Genomic DNA, 10387 nt, shown 5'->3' with positions numbered 1-10387 from the left:
AGAGGGAGAGGGAGAGGGAGAGGGAGAGGGAGAGGGAGAGGGAGGAGAGGGAGAGGATGCCTACGAGTCCTAGGGACTAATTCTTATTTTTATTATTATTTTTTCTTTGAGACAAGAGTCTCATTGTAGGCCTGGTGGGCCTTGAGCGTGTTCTGTGACTAAGAATGCCCTTAAACTTCTAGTCCTCCTGTCTTTACCTTCTGGATGGTGACATTACAGGAGTAAATCACCATGCCTGGTGATTTTTAATTTCTTGCATATAATTTTGTTCTCCTAATTCTCTGTGTGTGGAAAGGGACTGTTGTAACAAGTGCTCCGAGTTACTCCTCAGGCTCTGAGGTTTCATTGGTACACTCTTGGCAGACGGCTTGGGATGGTCTAAAGTCCATGGTAGCACATGCTTAGGGTTGTCTCACAGCAGTAGAGCCCACTTCCTCAAGCCAGACCATGGGCTTTTCCACTAGGTCGAGGAAGGAGTAGGGTCCCTCAAACTGAAGAAAGGAAAAGCTTTTCTAGAAAGGATCCAAGAGTTGGGATTTCAGGCCCTCTACTCATTAGTTCCTGTTGCAACTACTCAGTTCTGTTGTGGTAGCAGGAAAACTGCTGTAGATAAATACAGGAACACAGCTGTGTTTCAATAAAAATTCATTGACAGTATTGGGTCACACGGTCCATGGTTTGATGATTTCTGCCAGAGCTGGGACTTTCTTGATAGGGGTTTCAAAGCCAAAATGCAAAGTATTTAAAATTTTGCCTTAACTTGCTCTGAAGGGTAGAGAAAGGGTATATTTATTTCTTATTCTCCTCTCCTGCACCAAAGAAACTACAGAAACTTTACCAAGTCAGGGTCACCCTTATTATGCAGACTCCTTAGGGTTTGAATGAAGAATTCAGGACCCTCAGAATAAAATCAGAAAACCTCACTCTTTGTGTGCTATAGTGGCCAGAAACATGTCTTTGAGCCAACCCAGGGCTCTACTGTTGTCATGGCTCATTACCTGGGAAAGAGGTTAGATTTAAAAGTGTTTCTTGCCCTGACTACCTGTGAGGTTGGGTCATGCATACTGGGTGCTCACTGTGCCAGGGCCATCCCAATAAAGCCCGTGAGAACGAGAACACCTTGGCTACAGGCAGACTTGTGTGAGCCTAGGCAGAGTCACATTCCACACCCTGGGTGGCAAAGCAGTAGCTGCTATACCTGTTCTGTGCTCAAGGCAACTTTCCTTTGAACTCCTTTGGAGTCCCAGATTTTCAGGCTGGAGGGGGCCTGGGAGAACTCACATACAAGAGTCGGTTGCTATCCTGTTTGCTTTCTGTTCCCTAGTTTGCAATATAGTCCTCTTGGGAGGGTGGACCGACAAAGCAGAGCAGTCAAACAAGGCCTCCTGGGAGAGGAGACTGGAGTCCCGGCACGGCTCTGAAGAGGGCAGAAAGGACCGAGCCTGCCAATGTACCAGGGTACACAGGGAAGGAGACAGCATCAACACTGAGGCTGACCGCCAAGAGCTGAGCTAGGTCGGGATGGCCGCCCTGTTCTCAGTGTCCCTCTCCACTTTTAAGAATTTCTATGAGCAGAGCTCAGTCCTGGCAGAAAGCTCTGGAAACTGTCCTTTCTTTAAGGCCGCTAGGCTAATCAGAAGTGGATGTTCCCAGGAGGGGCAAATACTGCGTATGGCAAAGCATACTAGTGAGGTCTTTAGCTTTCTTTCTCTTCTGTTTTCTTCTGTAAAAAAAACAAATAAATAAAAATTCTTATTCACATCTTCCTGAGCCATTTCCAAGCCTCAGAGAGAGCCCCAGTGACGGCCCTCTTCATCCTGGAAGCTTTGGTGATGTCTCCACCGTTCCCTCTGTATGTCTACTGCTGTCTGCCTGGCACCTCTTGTCGGTTCCCACACGTCTGTCTTTCTGTGCCCATGCCACTGGGATCATGACCTCATGGTGGAGGAACACAGAGCTTCCAACCCCCAGGGTCTGGCCAGTACCCTGTGCATAGCATAGTTCTGAGTTTGTTCTGAAGGCCTAGAAAGACCTCACTGGCTAACCTTTGCCCTCTTCTCCCTGACCCTGCAGCAGAACCTGCTGTGGGCAGTGATGATTGCCGTTCCCCTGGTCACCGTCCTGTATGTCCTGGTCAATATCAGTTACCTGCTGGTTATGTCACCCTCGGAGATCCTCTCCTCTGATGCCATAGCTGTGAGCTGGGGGTGAGTGAGTCACGCGGTACACTGCCTGGGCCCTAGATAGACATTAGGGATAGGGAAGGATGGCGCTCCTAGGTGGATTTGAACTTGCCTTTAAATGCGTTGTTTTCTGTTTCCTTCTGGTCACTTTCAAAGTTACTGCTAGGGTTCTTGCCATTGATCCCTCTGTTGTTCTAGGGACCGAGTTCTGGGGTCCTGGGCCTGGCTGGTGCCCTTGGCTGTTGCTCTTTCAACATTTGGCACTGTCAATGGGGGGTTCTTCAGCGGCAGCCGCGTGTGCTATGCAGCTGCGAGAGAAGGTCACATGGTAAGAAGTGGGGTCACATAAGATAGTTAGTGCTGCAAAAGGGGCGGAGACACCTTTCACCTATACCTTCTCCTACCTGAGCTTTTAGCCCAAGCCTGGGCTTTCCCAATCAGATGCCACCCTCCTTTCTTCTATGAATGGGGACATTCCATGCAGTACCTCTCTAACGTATTCATAATCACTTCCAGGTTGTAGGGCAGTCATGGTCCTCTTCTGTGGGTTGAAAGATATGAGTGATAAAGTCTATTTGTGTACAGCAAGAGTACAGAGGCCACGGGGAGGGGGCCAAAGTACACATAGTGGCCTTTCCCTCAGAGGCTCTTTGCCCCTGTGTTAGCAGTTACTGTAATAATAATATTGAATAACAGACAACCCCACATCCCAGTGGCTTGAGGTAATAGTTGAATTGTTGATTCTTGTATTACTTGTAGCCCTGTTTGTTTTGGTCATTCTTATTTTGGAATGACGCTTCATATTTTAAGTATCCAGACCAAAACAAAGGTAGCTGCTGGAGAGTGCTTCTTAATTAATTCAGGAGTCAGGGGTTCAAGTTGTCAGATAAAACATATGAACACATGGAAATCCCTTGCTTGTCACTTGTGCTCATGCTTTATTGGATGAATCAAGTGACAGAGTCTAGTCTACATCAATGGTTGTGAACGACATTCCCATCACAAGTCGCAAAGAGAGGGAGACAGTATTTGGAGGATAATTAATCCTGGGTAGCATAGTAACCCAAGGAAGCCCATCCCCTTGGAAGCCATGGTACTAATGACCATTAGATTGGGCACACTGGTGTCCAGAGCGTGACAGGGGACAGGCTGCTTCCTATGGCTTTTCAGTAGCCTCTCTCACACCAACTGTACTTTCCAGCCGCAGCTTATGTCCATGATTCATGTGAATCGACTTACACCAGTTCCAGCCCAGATCTTCACCACGGCTGTGGCTTTACTGCTGGTCATCCCAGGAAACTTCAGCACCTTTGTGAACCTCTTAAGGTGAGTGAGATTTCACAGGCTGATATCTGTGTCCTAGACATATGTATATGAATATGTGTATGTATATGTATATTTATGTATCTATATACCCTTATATGTACAAAGTTGCACATATGAATGTGTGTGTTGTCTTCTGGAATGCCTATATGCAAGTGCGTACGCATGCATGTACGTACACACACACACAGACACAGACACACACAGACACACACACACACAAATTTTCTCATCATAGCAATCAAATACTCGACAAGAAACAACTTAGAAGAGGAAGGATTTGTTTTGGCACATGTAGAATACAGACCAATGTGATGGAGAGGCATGGTAATGAGAATGTTTGGAGGTTGTGATGAGAGGTCTGTATAGCTGCTTGCTTATATCTCAGTGGACTAGGAGCCAGAGAGAGGACAGGAAGCTGGATGTTATAAATCTAAAGGCCGTCCCCTCCCCCAGGGACCCATATTTTCATTGAGCCTCCATCCCCCTACTTCTCAATAATCTCCTAAAACAGCAACTCCAGATGTTTCAAACACATGAGCTGTGCTGTGGGGGCATCATTTTACACCCAAATAATGTCTGTCTGTCTGTTTGTCTGCCTGCCTGCCTGCCTGCCTGCCTATCTATCTATCTATCTATCTATCTATCTATCTATCTATCTATCTATCTATCTATCTATCTATCTATCTTATCTACCATTTATCTACACACACACACACACACACACACACACACACGCTAAGGCTGGGCTGCTGCTGCTGCTATCATTTTTTTCTTAGCCCTCCATTCTGCTCCTAAGATGATGTTAAAGGGCATGTAGGCATTGTACTGCTGGAGAGCCCTTGGGTACGGTACGATTTTTTCCCCCTTGTAGACTGAGCCAGTGCTCTGGACTCTGTACCATATAATTCTTCAGAAATCAGTGTAGATTCACGACAAGCTGTTTAGGTACAGAGAATGATGTAACCATAGGAAGGGGATGCTCTGGTTCCTTTTAATATTTTCCTCCAGACAGAAATCACAGGCTTGTTATACCCATTTGTAATTTTCTAAGCTCATCTGAAGCAGGGCTGATGAGCATCAGATGAGCATAGTACCTAGGTACAGAGCGTATTTTAGTAATTTCTCAGGCATCGCTCGTTCTATTGCTCTGTTGTCTAATCTAGAACAGGACGTTCGTTCGTTCAGTGTTTGGTGTGGCTGTTGGGAACAGAAAGTCACAAATAATGGTTTATTTTCATATTTTCCCACGAGAAAGACAGAAATCATTATATGGTAATAACAAAGTCTAATCTGCTGTGGGTCTGAGGGTGTGGGTGTCTTCAGGTAGAGACTGGAGAATGTGACCAAAATGTCTCAGTACAGAGCAAGAATCCTGGGGTGATCCATTCAGTTAGGACCTAATACTTTACAGTCCTGATCACCTCAAGGGACGGCTTGTTCTGGACCTTGTCTGCCAAGTTAGATAAAATTTGTCTATATATCCATGTGTATGCAGGGGTGTGTGTGTGTGTACTCATGCATATGTGTATGTGGAGGACAGGGGACCAAACCTGGATGTCATTTCTTATATGCCATTTACATTTTTAAAAACTCAATGTCCTAGTTAGGGTTTCTATTGCTGAAATGAAACACCATAACCAAAAGCAAGTTGGAGAAGAAAGGGTATTATTTGGGTTATACTTCCACATCGTAGAACATTAATGAAGAAAGTCAGGAAAGGAAATCACACAGGGCAGGAGCCTGGAGAGAGGAACTGATACAGAAGCCATGGAGGGGTGCTGATTACTGACTGCTCATCATGACTTGTTCAGCCTGCTTCCTTTCTTATAGAACCATGCAGAGGAATTTTAATCCAGCGACATGGCTGTTCTGGCACACATCCAAAGTTCCTCTAGGTCTACATGATCCAGCCAGAATGCATACACACCCTGGATTAAAGTATGATCTGGCTAGAACATAGATATGTCCTTAGTACACACCTTTAATCCCGAACAATGAAGGAAAGGTTAGTTTGTAGTAGGAAGCAGCCACGTTTGAAAATGACGTCTAATTGAGGGGCAGACAAAGTGACGAATCAAAGAAAGATTTGACAGAATGAGTTGGAGATAGGATATGTCCAACTCACAGGAGAACAGTACAGGAAAGAGAAGCTACTGAAGAGCAGTGAGAGGGAGAGAAGGGTGTGGTGTGTGGTGTGGTGTGGTGTGGTGTGGTGTGGTGTGGTGTGGTGTGGTATAGCAGTTTTAGAAAGACTGATTGCAGAGAACAAGCTAGAGACAAAGGAAGACAGAACAAGTCAGAGAACAAGAAGGAGTCAGATTAGGATGTATTTCCAAAGTTAGTATGAGGCCAAGTAGAGTGATTCAGGCAGAAGCAGAAAGAAGTCAGATTGAATCAGTTAGTATGGAAGATTAGATTGTACACAGACTAGAAGCTTCCAGGCCTAGGCCTAGGGATAGTTAGAACAGAGAAGGAAATGCTCTGGGCTCAGCCCAGCTTGGATACAGCTCTCATCTCATCTCATCATCTGAAGAAGTAAAAGCAGCATTTATAGAAGCAGGATCACCTGCTCAGGAATGGTACCACCCATAATGGGCTGGGCCCTTTCCACCAATCACAATTAAGAAAATGCCCCACAGCCTGATCTTACTAAGACATTGTCTCATTTAAGGTTCCCTCATCCCAGCTAGTTCTAGATTGTGTCAAGTTGACATAAAACTAGTTAGCACATATAGCATCTCACTATGTAGCTCTGACTGCTCTAGAACATGCTACATAGACCATGTTGGCCTAGAACTTAGGGCAATATTTCCAATTTGGAACTTATGGGCAAGTGTGAAATTAGCTTAATAGGTTAGGCTGGCTAGCCAGTGAGCCCCAGGTATCCACTTATCTCTCCCTCACAGTGCTGGGATTCCAAAGCCATAGCAACACACCTGGCTCTCCCACAGGGTTCTGGAGAGTGGACTCAGGTCTTTGTGCTTGGGCAGCAAGCTCCTTACTGGCTGAGTCATTTCACCAGACCATTTCAGAATGGTGGCAAGCACTCAAACTGTAGACCTTGGAAAGGACAGAGGCAAGAGCTTATTGGGTGTTTAGCAGCTTACATGTAATGTCACCAACCATAAAGGAAGGGTGGGTTGGGAGAAGAGCTCTATTTCCAGTGAGATGTCCTTCCAATGAGCACAGGCCTCCTTGAGAGTTTACCGTAGTCTCCTTTTCAAAATATTTTATTTTAAAAATTAATATACTGTTTGACAGTTTCACATTTGATTTTAGTTTAAAAGGCAAGAAGCAGTTATTCTTTGACAATCTCATATATAATATATGATATACAATATATGATGTATGATACATAATATATAATATAATACATAATATACAATACATAATATTATATGATGTTATGTATTATGTAATATATAGTATATGGTATATGGACTATGAACTATAGTATATAGTGTATAGTATGTAGCATGTAGTATGTAGTGTAGTGTGTAGTATGTAGTATATAATATATATAATGTATAGTGTGTAATATATAGTATGTAGTATGAAGTATGTAGTATGTAGTATGAAGTATGTAGTATGTAGTGTGTAGTGTGTAGTCTGTAGTGTGTAGTGTGTAGTGTGTAGTCTGTAGTCTGTAGTCTATAGTCTATAGTCTATAGTCTATAGTCTATAGTCTATAGTCTATAGTCTATAGTCTATAGTATATATTCTGACCACACTCATCCCTCTACTCTCTCTTATCCTTCCTCTCTCATAAGCCACACTCTTTCCTTCTACCAAGTTCCTATCCTAATTTCATGTCTTTTTGTTTTGTGACTCACTGGGTCATCTTTAAGCTTTTTAAAATTTTAATTAAGATTTATTGACTTTATTTTATGTGTGTTATGTCTGCATGTATGTTTGTGTGCCAGATTTGTGCCTGGTTCCCACAGAGGTCAGCAGGAGTAATCAGATCTCATGAAATTGGTGTTAAGGATGTTTGTGAGCCACCATATGGGTGTTGGGAACCAAACCCGAGTCCTCTGTGAGAGCAGCAAGCGCTCTAACCACCAGGCTATCTTTACAGCAATCCTTGGCTCTCCTAGAGAAGACCAAATGCTCCTTGTTGTCTTTGAGTATTTTGTCCTGATGCAGGCAAGTCCCGTCAAAGAGGCCTCATCTACCTTTACCACTTCTCGCTGCAGCTTCCTGTCCTGGCTCACCTATGGAACTACCTTTGCCTGTCTTCTGTATTTGCGAATAAAGACAAAGAATCTTCCCCACACTTACAAGGTAACTTTCAGGACAGTCACCTTCTTCAAGGCCTAGGCCAGTGGTTTCAACCTTCCCAATGCTGCAACCCTTTAATACAGTTCTGCATGTTGTGGTGACCCCCAATCATAAAATGGTTTCTATTGCTACTTCATAACTGCAATTTTGCTAGTTATTGAATCATAATGTAAATACCTGATATGCAGGATATCTAATATGTGACCCCCCAAAGGGGTCGAGACCCGCAGGTTGAGAACTGCCAGCCTAGACAAGGCATATATCAATGGTTGCTATTGTCATTATGTTTTGTAGGACATTGCACAATTTGAGTGGGTGGTGAGGGATACTGACCATTTATTTCTCTTCTGGAGGGCCATGAAGGGGAAAGAGGGAAAACAAACGCTGAGGCCACATAGCACAGAGAAAGTCTGGGTTCCAGACTCTGCTTCTTAAAGAGCCCCCTATAGCCCAGGGGTGGCTCCCCTGGCCTAGCCTGGCATTCTAGGAGATACTGGAGGAGAGGCACTTGTGGCAGGTGGAAATAAATGAGAGGTAGATAGGAAGGACAGGACACAGTGACACCCTCATCATTCCAGGTTCAGGGATCAAATAACTTCTTTGTGCCCTTTTGCAGGTTCCCACCTTCATCCCTGCCATCATGCTCCTGGTGTCTCTCTACCTGGTGTTGGCACCCATCATTGACCATCCGCAGATGGAATTCCTATACATCTTCCTGTTTGTGCTCAGTGGCTTTCCGGTGTACTTCCTGCTTTTCCACTTCCAGTGTCAGTTCAAGTGTATACAAACGGCCACTATGCATCTCCAGCTGCTCCTGGAAGTTGCTCCAACCACTAAAGATCATTGACTGGGTGGTCCAATAGGTTCTGACTGCCCTCTTTACTGCAGACCCCACTCTTCCTACGGTTCTCTGCAGATCAACTATATATAATTCTAATAAGCACCTAGTGCTATAGTACAGCTGCTTTGAAGTTTGGGAATATCTACCAGGACACTATCCCATTTCTATAAAGCTTGTTCCTTTGACACAGGTACCACCTGGTTTCACAAAGGAATGTGCTAGTTGCTGGCAGACATTTAGTTGCTATTTGTAGCCTAAGTGGACAGCATGGAATGCATTTCTTCTTTGGGTTTCTGTCATTGGAATCCTGTAGTCTTACTTGGCCTCTGAGGTTGCTTGAGCTGAAGATTTGCATAACTTGGGATTAATATGGGGACACTTGTATCAAGTGGGCAGAGAAGTAGAGAAAGCCAGCATGGCATGAAGAATGAGGATGGCATATGATGAGATATACTTAAATGATAGGGTGCTGAAGAGTGGGGAGGCAGAATCTGAAAGACTAGTTTTGATTTTTGTCCTATAGTCTTCTACTTGATGGTATTCCTTGCGTTTTACATCCTTCTTTTCCTTGTCCTTCTCTTCCTCCTCCTCCTCCTCTTCCTCCTCTTTATCTTCCTCCTACTCCTCTTTCTCCTCTTCCTTCTATTTGTCAAAGCTAGATCCAAGGCATCATGTATACTTAGGCATCATGTATACTTAGGCAAACATAATGCTGTCAATTTTCTAGAACAACTGACTCTAGTGAGTCTGAGTGGGTACCTATCTATTTCTGGCAATTAGATGAAATTTGTCTATGGTAATTCTTCTCATTCGGGAAAACTTCAGTTATGGCTTGAAGCTGCCTATTTGCTTGAACAGTGCAATAAACAGTAGATGTATTGCTAGGAAGGAGGGATTGATTATTGGCTTTGAGAAAAAGGAAAGACAGATATATTTCCAGGAGAAAGGACAAAGAGCTGGAATTGCTCCCATAAAAGCTAATATGATTATAAAAATAAAGAGAGAGAGAGAGCAGGGGGCAGAAATCTCGCTATCCTGGGACGAATGCGGGAGATGAAGATTGACAGGCACCTAGAATGTTGGTGAGAGTGTAGTTTCTGAGGGCATCTAGGGGGTGGGTGACTCAAAAGAAAAGGGCAGAGGACATTTTTTAGTTTCTCCTGAAAACTGGATTTAGGCAACTCATGTATGGCTTTAGTGCACCTTGCATACAAGCCATTTATTACTTTTCTGTTGGTGTGATAAAACACTATGACCAAGGCAACGTATAGAAACTTTATTTAGGCTTATGGTTCCACGGGATAGGAAAAGTCCATCACCACGATGGCAGGGAAGTGTGGCAGCAGGCAGACATGATGACTGCCACAGCTGAGAATTTGCATTTTGAACTTCAAGCATGTGACAGAGAGCACAGCTGGAATGGTGTGAGACTTTTGAAACTTCAAAGCCTGTCCCTAGTGACACACTTCCTCCAGCAAGTCCACAACTCCCAAACCTACAGGAAGAGCTCCACCAAGGGCACCTAATGTTCAACAATCTGAGCCTATCAAGGACATTCTCATTACAACCACTGCTTACCCCATAAACTTGTTTCACAGTAGAGATCAGTCAGAAAAGTTCAACAGTTTGATTCAGTTCTGACACAGGGTTTGGTCCAAGCTGCTGCTGCTGCTGCTGCTTCTTCTTCTTCTTCTTCTTCTTCTTCTTCTTCTTCTTCTTCTTCTTCTTCTTCTTCTTCTTCTTCTTCTTCTTCTTC

General features: G+C 44.1%; 1 protein-coding gene across 2 annotated transcripts in view; it reads left to right on the top strand.

The window, feature by feature from the left end:
- The window catches only part of LOC110307206 (b(0,+)-type amino acid transporter 1-like), a 24636-nt gene extending 15119 nt beyond the window's left edge, over positions 1-9517 (top strand). For both annotated transcript variants that reach the window (XM_021179483.1, XM_021179481.1), the window contains exons 2-6: positions 2074-2207; positions 2382-2511; positions 3385-3509; positions 7706-7793; positions 8407-9517. In XM_021179483.1, coding sequence (XP_021035142.1) covers positions 2095-2207; positions 2382-2511; positions 3385-3509; positions 7706-7793; positions 8407-8637 — 687 coding nt within the window. In that variant the 5' untranslated portion in view covers positions 2074-2094 and the 3' untranslated portion in view covers positions 8638-9517. The remainder of the gene's footprint in view (positions 1-2073; positions 2208-2381; positions 2512-3384; positions 3510-7705; positions 7794-8406) is intronic.
- Positions 9518-10387: the final 870 nt, after the last annotated feature.

The sequence above is a fragment of the Mus caroli genome, chromosome 12 (assembly GCF_900094665.2).
Source record: "Mus caroli chromosome 12, CAROLI_EIJ_v1.1, whole genome shotgun sequence".
NCBI lineage: Eukaryota > Metazoa > Chordata > Mammalia > Rodentia > Muridae > Mus > Mus caroli.
This window is presented reverse-complemented; position numbering and strand designations above follow the sequence as displayed.